This window comes from Echiichthys vipera, assembly GCF_963691815.1.
Source record: "Echiichthys vipera genome assembly, chromosome: 7".
Lineage (NCBI taxonomy): Eukaryota > Metazoa > Chordata > Actinopteri > Perciformes > Trachinidae > Echiichthys > Echiichthys vipera.
In genome coordinates, this window is record NC_139832.1 from 10,524,846 (window position 1) to 10,550,706 (window position 25,861).

The window sequence follows — 25,861 nt, forward strand, 5'->3', positions numbered from 1 at the left end:
CCTCTTGCAGGCTTGTACTTGATGTGTGACTGGTAATGTGCTCATTAGATTGATGTGTTTGTTATTCAGTGATGGCCTTAAAGAGACTGACAGTATTCCTTTATGTTCCCTTACACTCCCCTCAGGAATCAGAATTCCAGGAAACGGAGTGTGACAGGTCAGACGGTAGGGAGACATATGGGACAGGAGAGGATGGAAGGTTATCAGGTATGGAAAACAACACAAGCTTCCTCCTCTCTTCTCTCTCCGCTCCCTTTTCCACCTCCTGCTCTTGCGTGCTGGAGTTGTTGTTGGGCACAGATTTAACAATGGAAAAAGTTCTGGAGCTATCCTCTGTTGATGGAAAAATAACTTAGATTTTTATTTGGAGGGACATATTTGAAAAAAAAAAGTTAGTCTCTGTATGAGGAAATGATCTGGTCGTGCCCCTAATGTGTCAATGTGTATTTACGATTTGTGTGCGTGCGTGTGTGTGTGTGTGTGTGTGTGTGTGTGTGTGTGTGTGTGTGTGTGTGTGTGTGTGTGTGTGTGTGTGTGTGCATCATGTGTTCACTCACCTTGCCAGGATGTCTGGGAGGAGTTGAGTGCTGGCGGTTACCTTGGCGATGAGTCTTGGGGCAAAGCACTGGGGGGGGGGGCTACAGATGGGTAAAAGGATAGAGTTGAGTAGCTGATTAATAATGTGATTAAGTGCATAGTGTGTCTACATTTGTGGCTAAAGTGTGAAGAGAAAGAGAGAGAGAGAGAGAGAGAGAGAGAGAGAGAGAGAGAGAGAGAGAGAGAGAGAGAGAGAGAGAGTCTGCAGTCAATCTCTCTGGCTTTTATATAATAATATTACATATTATAGATTTTGGGAGTGGGGGTTGGGAGATAAGAACATCTAAAAAATAATGCAGTCCTGTACAAAAGCACACTGCAGCCTCAAAAATGTCAATATGAATGAATCAAACAAATCAAATCAAATCAAATCAAATCAAATCAAATCAAATATAAAATGTATTATATAAAAGTTTTTACAAAGGCATACATATAGTATAGCATATCCAATATCCCATGCTTTTCTTGAGGTATACGGTATATCACGTGTTTAGGTAATGAAAGGTCTGTATATGGGCAGACAAGTTAACCAAGCTACACAGCCATTAATGGTTTACTAACCCAGCACAGTGCTTTGGGTGCTTTTAAAGGATTAACTTCTTTAACTGTGCCACCATCACATGCACACACACTAGAAGAGAAAACAAGAGAACATCTGCTAGATGAGGTTCTCTAAAAGTTGTTGTTTTTCACACAAAGTGCACAGTAAGCCTGACAACTGAGGTCTCATTATTCCAATGAGAGATATTTAAACAATACAAGCTTGCCCCCCAACCCTCCACCAAGGATAAAATGGGAGAGATTATGATGCACCAGGGGGTAATGTAAGCACAGCACCTCCTCTGTCTCTTTCTCTCTGACACACACAATTGTTACACTGACCTTGATTTCCTGCGCGCATGGTGTGTGTGGGTGCGTGTTGTTGGAAGAGCCTTCCTGCTCTCTGTGTTGAAAATCCTGCTTATTCAGCTTATTCACACAAACAGACAGACGGACAAGTGGACAGACAGAGAGAGGGATACATAGTTCTCCTATGTCTCCTGTAAGAGTTTACTCAGGTCTGTATTCAAACTTAATTCTTGTCTGTTTTGTTTCTACATAGTTTATGATCAACTTGTGTGAATGACGTACAAAAATCCACATAGCCTGCTTATGTCAGTGCTGTGAGGTAGTGCTCGAGTCTGTTGCCATATGTGTGCACATTCCCATGAATTAAAGTCTTTTCATGCCTCTTTTTCAAAATTGTACAGGAGTTGTTTGTGTATCCATGAAAAAATAAGTGTTCTTAATAGTTTGAACATGTGCAGCGTATCGATTCATAAGTGTCCTGCAAGGATTTATATCCCAGACACATATAAACTTACTGTGTCTGAGGTTTGAGTGATAAAATAGAGATGGTAAGTATTGGGCATTATTGTGGATATTTCACCCTCACTGTTCTGTAACACAGCCATCTGCTCTCACTCCTGTTGGCAGTCATTAGGCTAAGTGGAAAGACTGTGTAGAGTAAATCTCAATAAATCTGGGTGGCTTGACCAGTAATAACAGTCTCTGCGACAGTATCCAAGGACTGCAGTTAAATGACTGTATCCTGATCTTTTTGCATGTGCTTACATGCATGACATCTAAACACATGCAAACACGGACATGCACGCAGGCATGCAAATGCAGAAAATAGCATGCAGTCTGTCATTTCCCCATTTGCTATGCTTGAGTGGATCGTTTTTCATTTGAATCGAAGGAACTTGTGATCAAATTCACCTTATATGTAATGAATAATAAGTAAGAAAAAACCCTGTCTATGCTGTCTTCGGTTGTAGTAAGAAAGTGTCAATAGGCCACAGAGAGTCAGATTTATTTATTTTTTTACAGATGGGAAAATGTCTGGGTTGGAATTAAAAAGAGACACCAAGAGACAGGAAATACAGAGAGGAGAACAGTGAATGACAAAGAATATCAATAATAGAGAAAATGAAAAAGCATGACAGTGGATTGGCTGGTTAAAAAAAAACAGAGACAGGGTGGGTGGGTGGGGAAGGAAGCCAAGGGAACAAGAGATTATTTCACAAGTGCTCTGAGAGGCTGACGCAGCACTGACCTCACAAACCTCATCCAGCCAGGCATCATGGTGCATGCGTTGTGTGTGTCTGTGCATCTGTGCTGAAAGGGACACTGTGGTGTGAGTCATCCAGCAGTGATTGAATTAGCTGAACTTTGGCTGAACACTCACAGGGAAAAGAGGGACAGGCAGAAGGAGCAGAATGCATTACGTTACCCCAAGAACTGGAGAACACATCTCAGAGACAGACAGGTTGACAGTGGGAGTGTCAGACAGATTTTATTTTAAAAAATCATACAGCTTTATTAAAGCTGCGAAAACAGCCTGCACAGACACTGTTTGTTATGTGCACACAACTCGCGGAGTTGCTTACAGTGATCTAATTGTCAATTTCTTCCAAAACACAATTCATAAATGTGGAATATTACTTCAGTATGGAGTTTTATCTTGTGGTTTCTCCACCAGTGCACTGAGGTTATATGCCCTAACTATTGCTGGGTCAGACATGAGGATCAAAACAGAGTGGAAAAAATTATTTAAGTCTGTTTGGGACGAGTGAGAAAACGGTGGCTTGATGTTACAAAATATGGACTGACGGAGATTTCAACAAGTATCTCAAATTTAACCGAGGGCTCTTGAACACACACACTGCTTCAGCATATGGTGGGTATACAGCTGGTGTAAACCCCCAGTCATTCAGAAGTAGGTCACACACGTGGTGTTTATGTACACTACAATTACATGCAATTATTTACTATGTACTCCTTTCCTGTGCTGGTGTAGTGTTAAGTATGGCTTTGCATTCTCCACAACAGCAATGTATAATCCTATTATTTGTCATTGTGTGTGTGTCACTTCATCATTAAAAAACAAAAACCGCACCACTGAGTTCTTCAGTTAATTTGGTACACGTATCCATCTTTATCTCATATGTATGTCTTTCCCAGAAAAGAATAGGCCCCAAACCTTTGCCAAAAGATTCACTATTATCAGTTTTGGGAACTGCCCTCACTCACAGGAAGGCCTCTCTGTCACCATGGTTTTCAGATAACTGCCATATCCTGTTTAAAGTGGAGGCCCTTGGAGGCCTGACAAAGAAAAAACAAGGGGCCTCACGTACAAACCTACATACACACATGCACACACAAGAACTGTGGGAAACCCTGGGATGATAACAGAAACATCTGTCTCAGAAATTAGACTTTAGATACCAGCAGTGTGAGATAGAGAGGAGGAGGCAGTGAAGCTTTCCACTTCCAGGCAGTGACACTGAGCAAGGACCCCCCCCCCCCCCCCCCCATTTACACACAGGAAGAGGGAACAACTTGACCTTCGTGGTCCAAACCTGCCCGCTTCACTCAATCAGCCTTTATTTACGGTAAAAGGATGTATTCGAAATATGGACTCTATGTTGACATGTGTCCACACAGGTCAGTCAAGGGACATATTGAGTCAATATCCCATTGACTACATGCATCACAGAAAATGAGATATTCAGGGTAAAGAGCACAGTGGTTTTAACAGGAATTATGTGTCTTTTCTTGAGCAGTAAAATGGAGGTTTTGAAACCAGTATTTGGGCGTGTCCCAGCAATGCAACTGTCCCTCTCAATCTCTTCATCTCAGTTGTGGTTTATAGGAAGATGAAACTTCAACGGAAACCACAGACAGATGCAATATCTCTGCTGAACATTGGAGAAGTTGCATCATATACACAGGCCGGTTGCCATAGCAGAGGAAGGTACTGTCTTCCTACAGTGGTAAAGGTTATAAATTTAACATAACTTGAGTTTGAAAAGCGAAAGTGTTTTTTTTTAGTTAGACAAACAGTCCGTCTAAAACAGAGCGTAAATAGATTAGGTAATATCTGTTCTATTATTTTAGGTTACGGTTCAAATTTAAGTTTAAATAATAGTTCCACATTTTGGGAAATACACGCATTCCTTTTCTTGTTAGGATCTGGATGACAAAATTGTTGATTTTACGTTTAAGTTGTTGTACAGATTAAACAAACAAAAGACAGTGCTGCAAGGATGATGTATTTTGTAGGCCAAATCAGATCGCCTTGGTTCCTTCAACCATGAATCGGTGGGATTTTTCCACTGGATCATTGTAGAAAGTGGCTCAAACTAAAGTTCATGATACTTATCTTGTTCAGCAAGATAATCTTCACAAATGAAGACCACTTTTGAAGGGTAAATGCAATCACCAGAAATAAAAAGCTACCACTACCGCCACCACTAGGTTTCAATGGATTTTTGTATGTTCGGCGTGATGACGTTTGTAGTCTCATTCAACCACTTGTTAACAACCGCCTTTATTAAGACACATACAAGCTTCGGAATTTGGTATTTACTGATGTATTTGATGTCCTAGAACAAAACATGAACATTTCCTAAACTTGTGTTAACCACAGACCTTATTTCAGGCATACCAAATGCCCATTGACATATAGATGATGAAACCAGAAGTGCAAAAATGCTTACTCATTTCTGGGTTTTAGGACTCACTACTGCAGCACCCTAAATAGTGTGCTAATTAGTGAGCTTTAGAGAGGCAGGCTAGGTGTTTTCCCATTTCCAGTGTTTATGCTAAGCTAGTCAGCTCTACCCGCATATACAGGGTACAAACAGGGTATCAATTGTCCAATCTCCCTGCAAGAAAGCACACAAGCATAATTCTTAGAATGTTGAATTATTCCCTTAAGCAACAGAAATACACAGGAAAGGGCACAGTGAAGGATGGTAACACTATAGTTATTGCTCTGACTTTGGGTTTCTCATACAGCTTTTACTCTCTTTCTCACATACAGTACACTGCATACACATCTGTTTCCTGCATGGTGGGAGCTCTGAGTGTGGTGGTCTCTGGAGGGAGTGTCCTCTCTGTCAGAGGCGACCCTCTCATGACTCATCCTATTGTTCAGCTCAGCGCTCTTAGTCACCCCTCTCTTAAATTATGAGAAGGTCCTTAGGAATGTTTTACTTCGCTGCTGCCCCCAACTCCCACATGTTTAGATTTCAAACCGAACCCTCCGGTCCTTTTCTGTTCTTTTTCTCATTTCCAGTAAGCCTGCTCCGGTAATTGTTCAGCAACTTGGCTCTTTATACAACAGAGTTTAAACCCAATGAGATGTAGCAAAGAAGGATGTATGCCCCCTGATACAACGTATACTGCACCCTGAAACTAGGGGTTTCAGTGAGCCGATTTAACAGAAGGGTAGTGGATAAGCAGATCCACTGACCCTTCATCAGTAAGCAGATTACTCTTCATCACAAAGAATGCCCGGGATATTCCGTCTGCGACAATAACAGACAGCAGGCTGATCTGTTGTAATCAAAGCGAAGAATGAATGATCTTCCTGAGGGGGTGCTGCAAGCTTCACCCTTGAGTTCTTAAAGAAAAAAAGAACCATCCATTTTTGAAGGACACCATTTTCACAAGTAAATACAAATGTCATGCAGACTGTTCAAACCCACAAAATAGGGCAATCATAAACTTACCAAAGAAACCATAAAGTCCGGCTGCATTCTGGAGGATTGTGTATAAATATAATGCACAGCACATCTGGAATATTGCACTTGGTGGAATAATGCAGCTATAAATATAAAAATCACTCTTTGGTCTGAATATTTCATGTTTAAACAATATATGGCTTCACTGAGGAGTTGAAACAAGATGATACAGAAAAGAATACATGTGATAGTGATAAGATTCCTTAAAGTTACTTATACGGCTTTTTTTTCCCATCTGGGGGCAGCAAGACAAGTCGTAGCCATAATACGGACATAAAGATGTTGTGCCAACCACTCTGTAGAGCTGAGGAGAACGGCAGCTGCATGGGTGATATTGGGTTTGCCACTAAGAAAGACGATTTACATCACACACACACACACATTTAAATATTTATAGTGCTGCTTTAATGGGAAGAAAATGGAGACTTTATCTTGACGGGATCAAATATATAATTCAGTTATTGCAGCTTAAATCACATGTCAAAGAAATCACATTGACGGTTAAAACTTGATTGTCAGACCAAAGTGTTTTAGCTTGTGTTCTTCATTGGGGACATAAATAAATAATACATATATATATATATATATATATATATATATATATATATATATATATACATAACATATAAAGTAGCCTACAACTGGCCATTAACATAGGCTTATTTTGGATATAATAGATAGATGGTGTTTATACATAATACATATGTATTACAGAAAAAAAACGTCACTTTTTTTAGACGTCACAGGTTTGAACACTTTTTAGTAAGGCTGACACGGATATCTATGAAAAATGGAAACGTGTTTATGTGTGTGCGCGTGTTTGTGAGGGTGCGCGCTCCCCTTCATCCACGCCCCGCCCTGCGCTCGAGGAGTCCCCGCTCATCTCACAGTGAGCTGATGAAGACAGAGGAGGAGGAGGAGTCATTTCGTGACGTCACTCCATCCCTCCCACCCATCTGAAATTTACATTTTCAATGGGTCCTGACTGAGTGAATGTGTGTGTGTGTGTGTACGTGTGTGTGTGTGTGTGTGTGTGTGCGCGGTACAGCCACAGAGCAGTTTACAAAAGCAGAGTCTCGCAGACACACCTCAAGCTTAAAGAAGTGATCCGGAGACGCACCAATGTGGCCTGGAACACTTTGTCATTTGAAATATTAAACAACAACGAGTTGGAGAAGTCGCGTCGGGGTCGACTTTGAGGTAGGTGTGTATGTGTGTGTCTGGAGCTCGTGTTTTTTTTTTTTGTTTTTTTTTCGTGAGGTTGTTTCAAGAGCGTTACTAACAAAAGCAGCACGGCGCTGTCTGCTCCCGTCGGCAGAAGCAGCAGGTTTTTGGAGGTTTTTGAAAAACAAAGTGGAAAGTAACGAGGATAAAAAGGAAAAGACCGAGGAAAGGGAGAATGAGATTGCAGAATACAAACTCTTGTTTCATTGTCTCCTTTTGTTGCGGCGCATGACTGTAGCCGACGGGACAGTGGGGAACAAACACGTTGAGGTTGTTGTACAGCATGTACAGACTACTGTTACTTTGTAGCAGACTGATACCGTACAGGGCACTTGATCATTTGTACTCTGGTAGAAGAATAGTAGAAGAAGAACAAAAATCAGTGTTTATTATTCCTAGTGTGTCTGAGGTGTTCAGAGAAGATGCTTTTAGTGCTTATGTTCACATGTGATATTACAGTTGGCAACATATGTGCACAATTCTCCTCAAATATAGAATCACTCCTATTTTTAAACCAAGTCAAGATGATTCATCTGTCCCCTAAAATCACATGTTTGCCTCAGTGAGCTTTATGATATTTACAACACGACCCTCGCTATGTTCTATGTTTGTTTGTTTGTTTGTTTGTTTGTTGCTGTTTTTCTTATTTGCACCATAGTCTATTGAAAATATAATCTTATTTCTTGTAAAGAGGCCCATTATTGAAACACACACAGCATCAGGACAGACCATATTTCACCGATGACCTGTATCTGAATGCCTCATGTGTGAGTAAGACTGTGTGTAATAGCACAGCAATGCCTTCTGTGTCAAAGCACATGGCTTCAGTCAGAGCTGAAACGCTGGCCTGGGCTGTCATCAGGCGCATAGACCAACTGTCATGTGAAGAGGTGTGTGTTTGCATGAGTTATGTTATTTGGCAATACATTCTTTTCCACAGTGCCTTTTATACTGTGTTAAAAAGCCTCAGGGAGTTGCTGTCAAACTTTAACAAGATTTAACAACATTAAACAAACAGGGCTTAACCCAGCGTGTGTGTGTGTGTCTGTGTGTCTGTGTGTGTGTGTGTGTGTGTGTGTGTGTGTGTGTGTGTGTGTGTTAGCAGCCTGGCAAATACGACTGAGCAGCTTTACATGTGAAGTAGTTTAATTCTTACTCATCAGATGTGTTCAAGTGAGAGGAGAAGTGACAAAAGCAGGTGGTATGAATGAGTGTGTGTTATACGTACTGTCTAGGTGAAGAGCGTTCAAAAGTGTGTGTGCAAGGAGGGGAAAGTTTCTCGAACATGTGTTAGTCATTTAGAGGGGAGTTTGCTAAACGATTTACATCTGTTTTCTGATCTTTGAACTCCCTCCTTCCCTCCTCTCTCTCTCCTGTTTCTCGTTTATGCTGCCTCTCTTGCTGTCTTCTGTTTCCCGTAAGGGCTGATGCAGTTACTGAATATGTGTGGTGGGTGTTGCAACTGGGTTGCTCTCTGCATTATTATTATTGCGCTCAAAGGAATTTAAATATGTGAATGAAATGTCTGAGTTTCCATCTTATAATAGCACGTGTCCATTAGTGGTTCTGGTGCGTTTCTCAGATGTATCATTATACAATCGGCGTCCATGTCGGGTCTCAACCTGACCTCAAGAAAAGCAAGGTATTTGGGTCAGGAATGGGTGTGTGTTCAGGAGAGGTAACTGGCAACCACATATGTGTTGACAGTATTATCTCCCACAGTCCTGCTGGTCTGTCTGGCCACAACATTTTCATTAGTCAGCAGAACACACTGATCCTTTAGATCCACACTGCACGAGACATAGTGTTACTGTGTGCTTGTGCTGTGCGTTTCATGATCAAACTCCGTTACTAGACATTTTGTCCACTGGTGGTGAAAGACTACCTTGTAGCAAATGTTTTGAAGTCTTTCCCCCTGTAATGAGCCATGTAAACACAGAGTGAGGTTTCAGAGGGTCTCTGTACTAAGAGTGGAGTCCTTACGGTTTAAGCAAACATGTCTCCACTCTGTCCAGTTCCAGCCTGCAGGGATACACTGATTTTTGCAGTGTGTTGATCCCTTTTCCATCATTTAAAAACTGTGTCAAGGGCTAGGTATTGTTTTGTATTTAGCTAATTTGCCACTACAATACTTGCTTTTTGATACAGCTGCAGAGACAATACTTTTTTATCAATACCTTACTTATGATGTTGAATATGATGTTTTCAGTCGTTCTAATCCCACAAAACAAACACAGCAGTATTCAATGTTGTCTTAACTTAAACAGCCATACGATCCAGGCCAGGACTTTGCCAAATTAAAACACTGTAAAAAAAAAAGTTATGACTTAAATTTGGCAATATCTAATCAGGGTGTTTTAAGGTTGAGTTGGGCCACCTCACCTGAAACAAAGACCATTGTTACTAACGTCATAATTAATACAGTCTTGTGACATAAAATAGTTATTTTCCAGGGGTAGAAAAAAGAGTTTTAGTTGCTTTTTCACACAATAATTGTCATACATTCCACTAACTAAACTGGGCACAAGATGTGTAGAATCTGGTTAGTATCATCTCTGCTAAATACTACCACATATCAAATATGGTCTGAGTGGTTTGTTACCCCGACTTGTCACTTCCTGAGAGGAAACCCTGATGATCTGAAACTACATTTGATGCTAACTGTTGGCACATGATGCAATATCTAATTCTACCAGCACATTTCTACAGCCTTGTAGAACTGTACTGCATTGGCACGCATCATTAATCCTGCAAACATGGTTGAGTGAATTCATGTCCAAATGGACAGCGAATCTGGGCTTTGAGGTGCAGGTTTTTATAATCTGTTTTGCCAGTTTTTGACAGACACTCATGTTATACCACCCCTCTCCATGCAGGCGGAATTAAATATTATGATGCAATGAAAACACAAGCGATCCAATCACAGAATCCTACAACAGGACAAAGGATCTGTTTACACTGTGCTGTGGGTTTTGTTGCCATGGTTTTAGATTATGATGTCACGATTTAGGTATTGAGTTTCCTGACTCTCTCTCTCTCTCTCTGTGTTTGTGTGTGGTTGTGCGCACAGGTTTGACATACTTTTATTTGAGCAGGCACAGGACTGGATGTTGATTTAAGATAAGATATATATGCGTTCCAAAGACTAAAACAGAGACTCGCGTACACACCTACAGACTCAGCTTCTCAAAGAACCCCATTGATTTTCCTGTTGTTATGCTGGAGCTTCAATCTCAATAAAGCACCATTACTGTGCTGACCACTTTGTGTAGTCTTGGAGAATGGATGGCACGCACACGGACTCTAAATGCCTTCCTCCTTGCAGCTTGTTAGGTTGAAGTATAGAGAAATTGGGAGTCTGAGCTGCATGAATTGGATTAAGCTCTTTGTAAGTCAGTATCAAGATATATGATCCTGTCTTAGTACAAACACAAACAGGAACATATGTCAACGGAAGAACAGAGCCACTTCTTTCTGTTACAGGCCTGAAGCCAACAGGGCTCTCAGAGTGTGCTGTACACCCATGCAGGCTTTGGAAAGTTTCACGAGACAATGAGACCACATGATTGCCTACTATCCAAAGTAAAAATATGCATGTACATGCCGTGTATTTCAAGTCATGTCAAGCACAAAGCATAGAATCAGGAGGAGAGAACAAAGACTCTTCTTTTGGACACCTTGATACCTCATAAAACGTGTGTGCGTACATGATCAGCTTGCACCCGTGTGTCGGCCTTTCTGTCTGGCTAACTGTAGATTGTCTGGTTGCCCAAGGTAACAGTTGTTATTGGGGTTTTCTCTACTAGCATGTAAACAAAGGAGAACCTCCCAAATCCTCCCCAGTGTGCCCCCCAGCCAATGAGAATTGAGCTCCCAGCTGGGCTCAGCCAGTAGACGTGAGGAGGGGCGTGACTCTGCTCCATAAGGAAAAAGCAGCAGTAAAGCACAAAGCTTTGAATCTGGAACTGGAACAGACAGCAGCGCCATAACAAAGACTCCTCCTTTATGACTGAGCAGCACTTCACAATGCTGAACCAGATGAAACGGCGCCGGCCTTTTAACTATATGGCTTTTACACCACTATGGAGACAGATATTGGAACTGCAATTAAAAGGGTGATATGTGAGCGCAACATATGAGCACATGTTTAAGTCTCAGTGAGGAGGAGCCACATGAAACATGCTTGTGCTCTGTCTATAATTTGCCTTTTTAGGGTGTGTCTACGTAGCAAAACAGTCTGGATTCTGTGCATCTGTCTCAGTCCACCTGTTTTCATAGGGCCTATACATATACATACAGGGCCATGTGTCAGTGTCAGCTGCGATAGAGTATAGACCAGCCTTTTGTATTTGACTGACAGGTGTGACCCCAAACTGTACCCCCTCACTAATTATTCAGCACATGTGTTCGGAATTTGCTGTGAGTAAGCAGTTTGATTTTAACCTTTTAAGGAAAAGTGCACTTTGCGTGCATCCAAATGCTTCTGTCACTCAAATATTTCAGGGTATAGGTGTTTGTGTGTGTGTGTGTGTGCATGCCTCTGCATGTATATGCTGCTGTGTGCTCGCAGCAATAATCACTTTGCAGGTTCATCACATTCCCACAGCGTGACTCAAAAGTGGTGTCTGTGCTTTTTCAATCCTCTCTATTCATTCTGTAATCTGCCTCAGCCCGGAGCTCACAACGTGTGGTAACAGGACTGTGCATGAGCCACTAACTTCAGTTAGTGTTCGATACAAACCGTCAACATAGGCATGTTAAAATTCAAAGGGGGAGATCACAGATTAACATGGTAAGTTTATGCTTATCTGAGTAACATTATATTAACAATAAAAGATGTCAGTTACATGTTGTTAGGGCATGTCAACTCACAGATCTGGATACTTGCTTGTATTGCAATCAACTCTTAAAAGCCAGATATGGAAACAGTCAAACATGCGTTGTAACGAGACAAGACCAAATGCAGCCATTGTGGTTATCCCACAGATGCATGACACGCAGAGGGATGGAAAGTAACACAGACACAGATTTGTGAAGAACAGCCACAAGACGTGACCATTGCCAAAGCAAGATCACAACACTGTGATTCCAATCAGACACCAGAATCATATAACTGGACTCGTGAGATGGCTTGTTACACAGCACCATCTAAGAAGCTGTCATTGGAAACTGTTTGAGAAATGGCAGGCACTCTCAAAACATTCCTGGCCGGTGATTGGATGAACTACCTGCATTAAACTCTTGCCACAGTCAATCAGGAGGAGAGTGAAAACATATTTTCCATCAAGAAAAGCCTGAAGAAGAACTATTGCAGCATCTAAACTAACATTTTTAAGAGCTGTAATGGTTGTTTTTAAGTTAAAGAATCACATTTACATTGTACATATAATCGTAGCCAAAATAATTAATGTCATCTCATCTTCATCCGCTTATCCGGGGTCGGGTCGCAGGGCAGCAGCTCTAGCAGGGGACCCCAAACATCCCTTTCCCGGGCCACATTAACCAGCTCTAACTGGGGGATCCCAAGGCGTTCCCAGGCCAGTGTGGAGATCCACCTGGTCCTGGGTCTTCCCCAAGGCCTCCTCCCAGCTGGACGAGCCTGGAATACCTCCCTAGGGAGGCGCCCAGGGGGCATCCTTACTAGTTGCCCGATTAATGTGTTTTTAAAAAAAATGAAAAACAAGATTTATAGAGGTTCTTCTTTTTCAGCTTGTTTTCTAAAACTCTAATGTCAGGTTTAAAACAAAGGCCTTTGTGTGGTGGGGTAGTTTTCAACTACAATTTCACTGCCTCAACATCATGACAAGATTAGTTAGAAAAGCCGTTTGTGATAGAAAATATTTCCTGAGTAATACTATAATAACATATGAGCCGAATTTGTTTTAAAGAAAACTTTGACTGTTTCTCAAAGTTATCGCAAAAATAGCAAATATATTTATGCTGTATGTACACCAACACCAATTTATCTGCAATCAGCTAATATCAACCCAGAGGAGTAAACATTACCTACCGTAGCCAAAGAGATGAGAACTAAGTTAGAAGGAGAGAGGTGCAGTGATTACAATGTTGTTGTATCAGTATTACTCCTGGCTGTGAGGCGTACTAAGGAGTTTGGGTGTTTACTTTTCATCATGACGCAGAGTACTCCTTTAAAGACATCAGAGTAAACAGACGCACAAACATGCAGTACTGCGTGGCTAAAGCCAAACAGCTCAAGCCTTCCTCGCATGATGTACTTTGATTGTGTGAGTGTTTGTGCATAGGTGAGCATCTGTGCTCTATGAACCCTAAAACCCTGATTGTAAATTCCCATACTCCCGCGTCTCCCTAGTGACATCATCAGTATTGTGGGTGCTTTCGGAGGTCAATACAGAATTTCCCAGCTCATATTCCCCTCTGCTCCAGACCCCTACTCCAAGGCAGGAAATAAAAAACAGATCCCAACCCCCCAAACACCCAAGTATACTTTTGAACCATTTCCCTTTTACTCTCTGTCCGTCTTAGTTTCTCTATCGCACTATCTCATAATTTAGCCAAATGCTGTAAACCTCAGCTGTATTTGTAGTCTAAATATACTCGAATAACGATCGCATCACATTTTCATTCGCTACCCAATCTATCATCTTCTGGTAGTAACAATACATCAGAGCTATTTACTATGGAAACTATTGATAGCATTGTGAACAGACAGAAAGGTTTACATGCTCCTGACTAGTTCATGGTGTTCATGTCTTTTCTTATCTCATTGGCTGCTCCTTTTTTGGCATGCACTGGCACGTTAGTTTTTCCCTGATGGAAACTTGCACATTAATTTGCTTACATATACACATAGAGTACGAGACTTAAAACAAATGATGTGGGTATGCAGGCTTTTTGTTTATAATTGACAGTACTGACTTTGAATGTATCTCAAGATGTGCACGACAGGAAAACGCATGTTTCTATTGTTTGATTCTATCCTTTCGAGATATGTGCACATGTACGTCACTGCACTGCCCACAATGATTTATGTGACATCATGGGGGAGGCTTGTAAATGACCACGTACGCAGGTCCTGTACGGGAAATGAGCTCATTGTCGCTACTAGGCCCCCCAACTCTCTGCTTCTCCTTCACTTTCTCTGTTACTTTCTCTCTTGCACATTGCTGTCCCTCCTCCATCCCCCCACAGCTGTCGGTTAAAAGCTCAGCTATCGTGTGTTTTAATTAGGGCCTCCCCTGTATGGCTGAATGGCCGCTTCATTAACAGGAAGGCTAGGAGACTCACGCTCTGATCTGCCCAGCTTGTAACACGCCGTGAGGGGGGAAATGGTATGTGTGTGAGAGAGAGAACGGGGTGTGGGGGTTGCTTTAGGGGTATTGATGATGCAATTTCCCCTGAGGGGTGGACCTCCCATCTGTGAGTGGAATAGACAGGATCTGGCCCAAAAAAAAGATACAGAGAGAGTGAACAAGAGGAACTATATGGGACAAGAAGGGGATACAAGAAAATGTTAAATGTGAGTCTGATTCAAAGCCAGCAGATGTTTTTTCTTCATATATTTACTTACTTTCTTATATATAAGAAAGTAAGTATATATTGTATACCGCTTGGTTATATATATATATATATATATATATATATATATATATATATATATATATATATATATATATATATTCGGGGTGGAACGGTTTACCGAAAATATATAAAAATCCGTCCCGTTCGGTACGCATGTCACGGTTCGGTATACTTGTGTACCGTTCGATTCATGAGGTGCAACGTAGCGTAAGCCTTCATGACCGCTGTCCTCTCTCGTGTCCGTCTCAGTGCTACGTCTCAGTGTTACGTCTCAGTGTTACGTCTCAGTGTTACGTCTCAGCGCTACGTCTCAGCGCTACGTCTCAGCGCTACGTCTCAGCGCTACGTCTCAGCGCTACGTCTCAGCGCTACGTCTCAGCGCTACGTCTCAGTATAACGTCTCAGTGCTACGTCTCAGTGTTACGTCTCAGTGTTACGTCTCAGTGCTACGTCTCAGCACTACGTCTCAGCGCTACGTCTCAGCGCTACGTCTCAGCGCTACGTCTCAGCGCTACGTCTCAGGGCTACGTCTCAGCGTTACGTCTCAGTATAACGTCTCAGCGCTACGTCTCAGCGTTGCGTCTCAGCGTTACGTCTCAGTGCTACGTCTCAGCGCTACGTCTCAGCGCGTCAAATCCCGGCGCGCTGGGAGACTTGCTCCACGCTCTTCTTGTGGGTTTCTGAATCCTCTTGGCAGCAGCTCGCTAAGCTCTGCTCTGTTTGTTCGTTTGTGTTTGGTCAAATCCGTGGTTAAATCCCCACATCAACGTCTCTTTCTACTCTGAAAAAAAGAAAAGTTGACACAGGAAACCGTCAGTTCACCAGAGAAGTGTTATGTTTCTGTCACTGTGAGGCCTGAGTTTACTCTGCAGCCATATCTGCGTGTAAAGAGGAGAAGTTGATAAAAAATCATGCTACTCTGCATTTATGTTACGTTAGTTTGTGTCAGTCAAATTTTTGATGAATAAACTAATGTTTCATATGTACTTGTAAGCCTGGTAAAGTAACTAGTAACTAAAGTAATCAGATAAATGCAGTGGAGTAAAAAGTAGAATATTTCCACTGATTTGTAGTGGAGTAGAAGAATAAAGTAGCATGAAAATAAATTACTCAAGTAAAGGAGAAGAGCCTCAAACTTGTACTTCAGTCCAATAATTAAGTGAGAGTTCACAGGTTTGTTTATTCAACAAGGATTGTTTTTTGACAAGCTTGTTGCACTTTGGGGCCTATGACTAATATTTGCATTGATAAAATAAAGACAATATAAGTACTTCTATGTCACTGCATTGTTTATATATATATATATATATATATATATATATATATATAGTATATGAACATAAATGGGAAATGTATACCTCTCTGAAACTGCAGCTAATATCAAGTGAATATGGATAGTCTAGTTTAGTATGCCTTCTCACAGCATTGCTTTTTAAGCTTCCTATTAACGAATGAGTTAAAAAATGAATTGACTTTGTCTCTCAAGATTCAGGTCCCTTCTCCATGTTAGATATTAGTGTTAGCAGCATACATTAAACTGGATGCTTAAATAATAATCAGTCCTTTTTCATAAGCCTGGCCCCTGTGTACCTTTTTATGCAGGATACTGTGTATAACAAATACTGTCTGGCTCATGATGGAGTGGGTGTGGTCAGCCATGTGTTCACAACCAATGACAGTTAGTGGCCCAACCCCACACTGTGTAGAGCTCTGGATGGTTTGCGCTTGTATCTTGAAGGAGGACAGGGGGGTCAGATGGTGAAGCAGGCCACCAGCTGCTCTCTTTGCCCATCATTTTCTCTTTCCAACAAGGCCACTGTTGACTTATGAGAGCGAAACCATGTCATCTCTCTGTTTTTTACCCAGTCTGTCCATCTTGGCACTAATCCCAAAATAAAGTTATCGACCTTTCTTATCCTCTATGTCAGTTACAATCCACGTTTTGTAATTGTTCTTCTTTCATGTAGTACTTACAGTATTGTTTTTCTGCTTCCCAGCACTGAACCGAAAGAAAAGCGCAGATAATAGCCAATTTAGGTTCTCCAAACAAATCCCCCATCATTAGTCTTTCTGCCCATCTGTGCTTTTCAATGTTGGGTTACACAAGGAAGAAAGCTTTTCATGCATCAATATCTAATAACCCAATAATGCTAAATACACCACTATGACTGCTTGATGGGACAAAACACTACTATGAGAATGGTGAGAGGGAACCAAAACACTTAAGTTGTGGTCTGGAAAACCTAAACAGTAAGCTGAAAGAAGCTATAAAAAACCGTCAAACTGAGGTGAAGAGCAGAGTCAGAGATAGTTCTCTGTGAGTTTATAACTGTGAGAAACACTTTTCACATTAGACAGTCATTTGACGCTATTTTGTTGTAAAGGTTTTTTATTAAAGCTGCTTTAGGGCTTTTTTTGGTGAGTGTGTTTCGGTTGATGAATATCTCTTCAGTGATGCCCATTGGAAGGCTTAAGATGTCAGCATTAGTTGGCAGCAGCCCCTTCCTGTTGGTGAATGCTGTGTCACTGAATGCAGTGTGGGTGATGGTAGGTCTCCATGGCGACTTAGAGAAGATGACAGTTAAGGGGGCAATTGAGAAATGAGTCCGTATTATGAATGCAAGTCTTTGTGTGTGCTCATAAAGCAGAGCTGGCCACGGTGATGCAATCAATTGGTACAGTGCCGTCTTACAGTATCTGTCTATCAGCTCTAATGCAACCTTCACTCAAACACACACTGTCACTACAAACATGTTTAGCAAGCATTTTATATCCAATTACTTAGTTATTTTTTAAACTTTTAAAGCTGCCAAAAGTTTCTTTCCACAGTTATACAGTTAAAAGAAAAGTTTGTGTGTGAGCATGATATGAGCAATAGTTTCAGCCACTACAGGGATTTAACTTTCTGTACTACTTTTTTTTCTATTTTTTCTTACGTACTTAATCAGATATTTCCTGTAGCTGGCTGCTTCAAAAATGTGACATTTCACAGTGTATGAGATCACAGTCTTTCGGTCATGTAGATGTCAGGGAGAGAGTGAAGTAAACAGAGGAAAGCTGTCTACAACTTGCCAACTCCCTCTTCTCCTATCCCTAGACTCTCCCCTGACCCAGTTTCTCTCCTTTCTTTCCCATTGTTTTTTCCTGAATGCTTGGACATTTGAATCCTCTATACGCTGCACCTTTTCTCTTGGACATCAGATCCAGGTCTTTTGGGCTCTTCATCTGTGTATGTAGCAGTAATTTTCTTATATTTGTTTTAGACAATGTCTGGACATTGTCCGTTCATCCGCCCTTTCACACATGTAGCTCATCCATGCCAATGCTTTTGATGTTTTATGTAAAGCACTTTGAAATGCCTTGTTGTTGACATGTGTTCTACAAATAAACTTGCCTTGCCTGCAAGGGATGGTGCTGCGAGTGTGCAGGAGGTAGGACATGATACAGATTACACCGCAGTAACATCCACCCTTACTAACAGAATATCACACATCTGTTCATCTGTCCAGTGAGATTTTTTTTTGCTGGCATCTTTGTGTAAATGACCCTCCTCAGATGTTAGTTTTCCTCTGGTTTTGCACAAGTCACATGCTAAAAACCTCATCAATACACCCACTTGCTCGGTGTGAATACTCCGGACGGACTATGACCTGCTCTAATCACACATGGGCTCAAACTGAGATTACACAGAGGGAGGGAGCTGGCAGGTTAAAGTCTGTTTAATGGCAGGTCTATTCTGAGATTTGCATTCTCACAAACAGCTCCTCCTGGTAGTGGTGGATAATTTCAGTGTTGCAGTGCATGTGTGAAAGGGGCTTGTGTTTGCCCGCTGTCTGTGCTGTAAGGGTGTGTTTCCAAAACAAGTAAACAAACTGTTTTAATGGGATTCCTGGAACAGCAGGAAGTGTTGTCCCAAAAACTGTGTACCGTTATCCACACACTGACATGCTTGGAGGGCTGCTTCCATAGTACACATTTTGCTGTACAATATCAGGGATATTAACTACTACAATCTATGTGTTTAAGTGGCTGTCTGTCATTCGGAAATCCCAACATAGCAAGTCCCCTGTAGAAGGACAGATATTGAGGCACAACTGTGCATTAAATGCAGGTCTTTATCTGACCAACATTGGAGCGTGTTAACTCTGTTATCTACTTTATATTGCTCTTTAGGTGTTGGACTTTTAACTGATAGTGACACATGTTATCTTTATGTGGCTTTTAAGTAAAAACAGAAGGGACATTGACAATAATATGCAGAACTACCAGTGATAAAGCAGAATTAAAGAGGTTCCAGGGCTTTAATTTGAGGTTCCTTTTGAACTCCCTATGTCACTTCCCCTCTCCCTTGGGGCACAAAGGAAGTAGGAGCAGATGTGTTAAACTAACGGACACTTTGACAACACTGCCAGTCTGTAAGTTCCTCTACCCCCTACCACCGGTATTAACAAAAACCGCCTTTGATGTACACAGCACGTGTGCTCACACGCAGCCCCTGATTACAGCCACAAGCAGCTCTGCCCACCTCTGCCATCTCACATGCACAAACACTGTCACCATGTTCTGGCTGTGTCACAAAATGCACTGTCTGGCATCTTCCCAATGATATTATAGCCGATGATGTAGCATGCAGATGAAAATACTTAAACCTCTATAATATCTTTATTTATATGAACAGATTCATGAATATTTTCTTTTCAAAACTTGACGCTAAACTTGTGTTATTTAAGATTATGATTTTATGAATTAGAATAGCACATGGGTTAGTAAGCGCAATTTTTAAAAGGTTACTAATCTGAGATTAGAAGGGATTACCCATCACTGTGACTGTAGAGTACAACCAACTGGAAAAAGCAGCATTTCCATTTGTCAACATATTCCACTGTCCATCAAGCGTATTTATTGTGTGTTATTTCTCCCTCTTTGTTCTGCAGTGTGCGCCCACAAACCGTGTTTATCTTAGGCTTCTTTGTTATGTAACTAACATGGTTTAGTTTCTGGAATGCGAGAACATCGACCTCTAGTGGTGTCTTTGGCTCATTACAGCATGTATGTTTTGATTCTGAGGACACACTCCCCCGCCTTTGTTTTGTGTCTAGCACGTGCAGGAAAATGCATCTTTGGTATCACTGATGACTGTGATTGGTCCGCTCAGGTTCCAAAACATCACTCCATGTTTTCAGTAGCAGAGGGGAGAGACTCACTCATAGGCATTTGAGAACGTGATTGTTTCTAAATCTGCGTCATTCCACAGACCATCAGTGTGAATGCATGTGACTTTGATCTCATCTCAGCTAATTTTGTGTACTATTACACCAATTTACTGCTTTTTAAAAGAACACTTGACGCCAAATCTATAGGGGACTATTTTGATGAAAATACAACGAAGCTCCAGTGACAAACAGGAATATTCATTAATCAGTTAAGGTCCTTCAGGGAAAAATTGGTTATAAACTCTTCTTTGCCTAGAGATGTACATTGGAAGTGAGTGGGAGGGAATAGGCGAGGGAGGGCGCAAAAAGAGAGAGCGAGAGAGAGGGGGAGAGACACTGTGAGCGTAGCTATAAAACAGACTTCAAACTCCAACCAGTTCAGTAGCAGACAGCTGTGCACGACAAAGCACCTCTCCTGTGTGAGGCTCTGCAACATACTGAGAAACAGGACAGAGAGTTTTAACAGCATTTTCCTGGAAAATACCTTCTGTATCAAAATAGCAGAGATGACGACGATGTTCAGGTTCCCTGTTTTTCCTCATTTGCAGGGTGAGTGAAGGCAATATTGCCTTTTTTTTAAACCGTAGATAAAAGTGAAGCTGTTTTAGTCTTGCATGTGCTAAATTTAACATCATTTTAGACTTTTCTTTAAGATTCCTGATAATTCCTGATTATTATTTAAATGTATTTTATTTTAAATGGAACATGTGAGCCATCAGACGGATGCAAGTGGGAACATTTTCAACTGTGCTGCCATAAAAGTTATTGACTGTGGTGATATTGTATCTGATTAACATGAGGCATTGGTCCAACTTGCTGTATCCCAGTTATTTATAATGGCCTGAAAGGGGACCCTTTGATCTGTAGATAGTAGATTTTCACACATGAGCTGGTTTAATGTATATTAATGGAAGAAATAATTTGCATACAATACTTGCCAGATACTGAATATCTTTGTTTTTTAAAATATTAAGGTTTTCCCACATTTGGGCGTTATGAATAGATGTTTGAGCTCAATGAAAACAATGGATTTAATCTTTAGTATACCAATATAATAGCAACTTCTGAAATACTTACAGAAAGGTGTGGCTGAATTGGTATTGACAGTACTCATTATATTGCATATGGATTCTAACAGTGGAATGAAATGTTCCCACTCAGTGTTGACAATTATGTAATTCCAGCGCTGAGTCCCTCAATGACTATTGAAGACTATTCAAAAAACTCTGAGCTTGTGCCAGAGGATCATGCAGGTGCACCTATCAAGGTCTAAAAAGAGAAATAATAGATATTTGAAAATGTTTGTCCATGCAACACAGATTTGAAGATTTCTGTCCCCATTGTTGCATCTGCGCCCAAATCATAGTGACATAGTGGTTTAATGAAAGTCTTTTTTATTTGTTTTCTCTCCATTCAGATCCGTGTGACCCTGGTCTATCGCTGTCACCGGGGAGGAGTGTCATGGCCGAGCCCGACTACCTGGAGGGAGACTGTGATGAGCTCATCAAACCCAAGAAGCTGATCAACCCAGTCAAGAACTCCCGTAACCACCAGGACCTGCACCGAGAGCTGCTCATGAACCAGAAGAGGTCAGGAGACAGTAAAAAACTCCAATACCTTTCTCCCTTTGTCTGTTCTTCGTGCTTCCTGGTAAACGCACGTGGTAATTCCCAGGTTACATTTAAGACGGGGATTCTTATTTTACAGTTAGAAGTTTTATCATGGTTCAGGCACATAAACAAATTTAGATAAGCTTTCATTTTCATGCCTACGAATATAGATAGTGGTTTATTTATTTATTGGGGTGGTAACACTCTAAATGTCCTCATAATTGATGTCCCTTTCTGGATCATCATCTCCTTGTTTGTTTATGGCAACAATATCAACAGGTTCGACAGGGGAAAACAACACTGTGTCCAGATCCAGGATAATTTAGTTTACTAATGATAGAGGAGTTAATACAGTAACCCTGCTACTTTCTTGTAATTGGTTTGATGGTATCCATGCAGACTGTACTGGTGCTTCTGCATTGTGTCACTGTGGTTGACTTCACTGGTCCCCCCCAACCTCCAGCAACAGTATTATGTAAAGCTCAGAATGTAAAACATTCATAGGGAGCTATTATATAAAACCCCAAGTGCATTAGTGTGTCAAAAAGGTTATGTAAAGGTCATTCAGATATACTGGCTGCTGATATTAATACTGAATCATGCAACACAGGATTAAATTCAGTCTGTGTGAGCATCCACGCATCAGTTTCAATGCACATGCATACTGGGGGCCTGTGATCCCCATTTTGACACTAAATATGTTTGTATTTTCTCTCACCAAACAGTGGCAGCAGCTTTGTGCCAGAGCTATAAATAGCTACGTAAACACACATACTGTTAACAGCTGTTACATCACAACAGCGATGCTCTGTCCTAAACAGGTCAAAGAGTGAGGTGCCTTTGTAGTGATGGAGGCAGGGCATTAATTAACGATGGGAAAGAAGCAAGGATGGACATCAATAAGGAGGCCATAAAGGAAATATAATAACAAATATTTGAAAAAACAAATCTGTTCCAAATGCAGGCGAATATTGTTACGGGTCGTCTAGACGGAGAACATCCTGGAGTATCAGTTGGAGGCTGGGGGATAAATCTAGTGGGCTTTTGGGGGGATATACTTGTTATGATTGGGCTTTCTGTCGTGCACTAAAAGTATAGAAAGCTTGCCTGCATAGTGGATTAGTCACGCTGATGAGAGCGGGGAGGGTGGGATGGGTGGATGAATGCATGGATGGATGGATTGGCTGCATGAAGAGAAAAAAAATGTGTTATGTAATCAAGATTACAAAACAGTCTCTAGCTGAGGGCCGTTCTCTGCCTTTGCTACCTCAGCTGTGGTGACCCATCCTACACACAAACACACACACACACTCACAAACACACGTGAGAAATTTCAGAACTTCAGCCACAGAGACTGGCGAAGCATTAGAGCAGATGGGGGTATTGATGTGTGGGATTTTGAACACACATTCTTCCTAGTCTGCTAGAGGGTGAGCTCATGGGAGGCGGTCATGGATAGGAGGGTCAGTTATTATGTAAACTGTGCAAACAGTGAAAGGAGAGATGAGCACGCATTTTTATAGCCTGTCTTATTGCTCTCGGTGACCTTGACCCTCCTCCCTCCGGTCACGTCTTTTACCTGCTGCTCTGCATCAGCCTGTTAAGTGCTGTCATAAGACCCTCACTGTCAGAAAAAAGGGACATTTAACAGCAACAGTTATCAGAGGTAAAGTACTGCCTTGTTGTTAATTAACTCCCACTCCTTAGAACACCGGGGGCTTGGTTATGCAATCTTCAGAATTTAATAATGCATTGAATTAAGGCGGTGTTATTGAACTGCAGTCAGCTTGGCACGCTGTGTTTTCTTTGAAGAGCAGACCCAGCCTGTGCAGAGTCAGGCTTTCATAGCGAAAAGAACATTAGTAACTAGAGGAGATTAAGTAATATGGATAGTATGGTTCTTTAAATTGAATTAATGAATGAATGAATGGCATGAACAATGCATTTTTGACCTGATAGCTTCTGATTTCACTGCTCTGTTTTTTGTGTGCACTTTATTGTGCCTCCCTAATAATTTGTGGGCTTTGCTGTTTATTGGCTTCTGCTGTTTCTCTGTTCCCCCTCTGTCATAAGTACCCCTTCCCCCAAGCCTCATCCTCAGCCCCCATCCTTCTCGTAATTTGGAGGAGTTTGGAGCATTACATAACATGTGGTATTTTTGTTCTTCATCACAAGACACGCTCAAACTTTAGCTCACACTTTGGCTCACACTTTAGCTCACACAAAGAATTCCCCTTTTTACTGTTGCTGTACAAACCAAGGCAGTGAAGTAACAATAGATATGGTTTCCCAATGACTTATCACCCAAAGACAGCTTCCATATGATAAATATATTAGGTAATTTAAGATAGCGGTTGATATATTGGGATTGTTCTTGCTACTTAGAAAAGGGAGAGAAAAGGAGGAAAGGCCTTTGGTTCCAACCCTCTTGCAAAGTCAGTTCCAATGCTGGCTATCATCACATGTACAAATTTGTAAATGTAGAACAATCTGTGATCGGCCTCAAAATCCAAACTTTCCTGAAACACGGCTGACATCTGTAATCCAGAACATCCACTACAGATCTGCATGTCAAACTAGAATGAGGTCATGGTCATAATCTGCTACGCAGGAATATGAATGTAATAATCTCCCTCTTAGTGGGGCCCTGCCGTGTCATCAGAGGTTGTTCATTATGCTTTATTTTAGTAACATGCTGTCTCACTGATTCTACACAGGGGTTTGGCTCCTCAGAACAAACCTGAGCTCCAGAAGGTTCTGGAGAAGAGAAAGAGGGAGCAAGTTCTAAAGGCTCAGAAGGAGGAGCAGGAGGCCCACAAGAAGAGGAGTGACCTGGAGATAGAGCTCATGAAAAGACAACAGAAACTAGAGCAGGTAAATGATTGACAGCATACAAAGAAACTGTCACTAGCACTTTGATGGATGTATATTGTTACAGTTTTTGATCACAAAAGAAGACAAGGATTAAAGTTATCCAACCCTGTTTTGCACCTTGAGAGCTGAAACAAGCTGGTGGTTATAGATGCTATAAACAGATTGTCACCTCTATAATTTGTTTTATCTGAATTTGCCAATGCCTGTGTTCTTGCAGCTGGAACTAGAGCAACAGAAAAATGAGGAGGAACAGGAGAACACCCCCGAGTTTGTGAAGATGAAGAGCAACCTGCGCAGGACCAAGCAGGAAACAGACGGGGAGGAACGGACCACCTAAAAACCAGCAGGGGTGTCTGGGTCTGGCTGATTGTGCACGTGTTTGTGGGCACAGAGGCGTCAGGAGTGTGTGTACAAAAGAGAGTGTGTTGTCTGTGGTGCACGGTGGTGACCTGACCGTGGTCCAAGATGAACTTCCTGGCTTTCCCAACCTAGCTGTTCCTTCCCACAGTGAGGAGAGAGACTTTACAGACTAAAGACCCCCCTCAGTCTGCCTGCCACAGACCGCCTCTGCCCCTCACACCCATCCAGCAGGACACAGCACCCCCTGCAGGAGGGACCTAACACAGACATGTTACATGTTAAACGCCTTTCAACGAGGGCGAATAGGCTTCCAATGAGCGCTGATGGAGAAACAACCAAACACACATACACACAGGAGTTTTTCATCCCCTTTGTTTTCACTCCTATCTCCACAGCAAGCTGTCGATTCTCTTTACTGTTATCGATGTCGTTACCATTGTTGTTTTGTTTGTTCTCATCTTCAGAATCAGTTAAGGAAAAGTGGACACTGGATGGACTCTTGAAGCTGTGTAATGTAAAAGCCAAACAAATGTGCTTTTGTTATTTATGTTTGTAGCTTTTAGCCCAGGTATAGAGAGGACACTCTTTAGTCGTTCTGTATTTTAGTTCGTTTTACAGCATAGTTTATGAAGCCAGAACAGGACAAAGGGAGTGTATGGTTGTGTGAAACACTCACGTTTGCTTTTTTGTTTTTCAATTCCAAACATGCTATTTCCTCAGCTAATGCAATTTTGAACTCCCAGGCATGAGAGTGACCTTTTCTTTATATATTCTGTTGTTTTGTATGAATAAAAGTGTTACTTAATAAATAATTTAAGTTTTTGTTAGGGTGGTCAATAAGAATAAGCCT

At 41.5% G+C, this 25,861-nt stretch overlaps 1 protein-coding gene across 4 annotated transcripts; it reads left to right on the forward strand.

Annotated features, from left to right (window-relative positions):
• The first annotated feature begins 7,188 nt into the window (after positions 1-7,188).
• On the forward strand, positions 7,189-25,833 carry fam107b (family with sequence similarity 107 member B). 4 transcript variants are annotated; one of them, XM_083916767.1, is made up of 4 exons: positions 7,189-7,374; positions 21,585-21,756; positions 24,495-24,651; positions 24,869-25,833. In XM_083916767.1, exons 2-4 carry the CDS (start codon positions 21,629-21,631, stop codon positions 24,986-24,988), a joined length of 405 nt encoding a protein of 134 aa, XP_083772893.1. In that variant the 5' UTR covers positions 7,189-7,374; positions 21,585-21,628; the 3' UTR covers positions 24,989-25,833. The 4 variants fall into 4 exon arrangements, with proteins under 4 accessions (XP_083772893.1, XP_083772892.1, XP_083772894.1 ...); XM_083916766.1 differs by having other exon boundaries at positions 7,193-7,370; XM_083916768.1 differs by lacking the exon at positions 7,189-7,374 and adding an exon at positions 12,164-12,186.
• The last annotated feature ends 28 nt before the right edge of the window (positions 25,834-25,861 follow it).

Bases quoted from the DNA above. Each gene is read 5' to 3' on its own strand.
- fam107b (XM_083916765.1), top strand. From the start codon at position 20,674: ATGACGACGATGTTCAGGTTCCCTGTTTTTCCTCATTTGCAGG. The intron at 20,717-21,584 runs GTGAGTGAAGGC...CTCTCCATTCAG, and splicing joins TGTTTTTCCTCATTTGCAGG to ATCCGTGTGACCCTGGTCTA. The intron at 24,652-24,868 runs GTAAATGATTGA...GTGTTCTTGCAG, and splicing joins GACAACAGAAACTAGAGCAG to CTGGAACTAGAGCAACAGAA.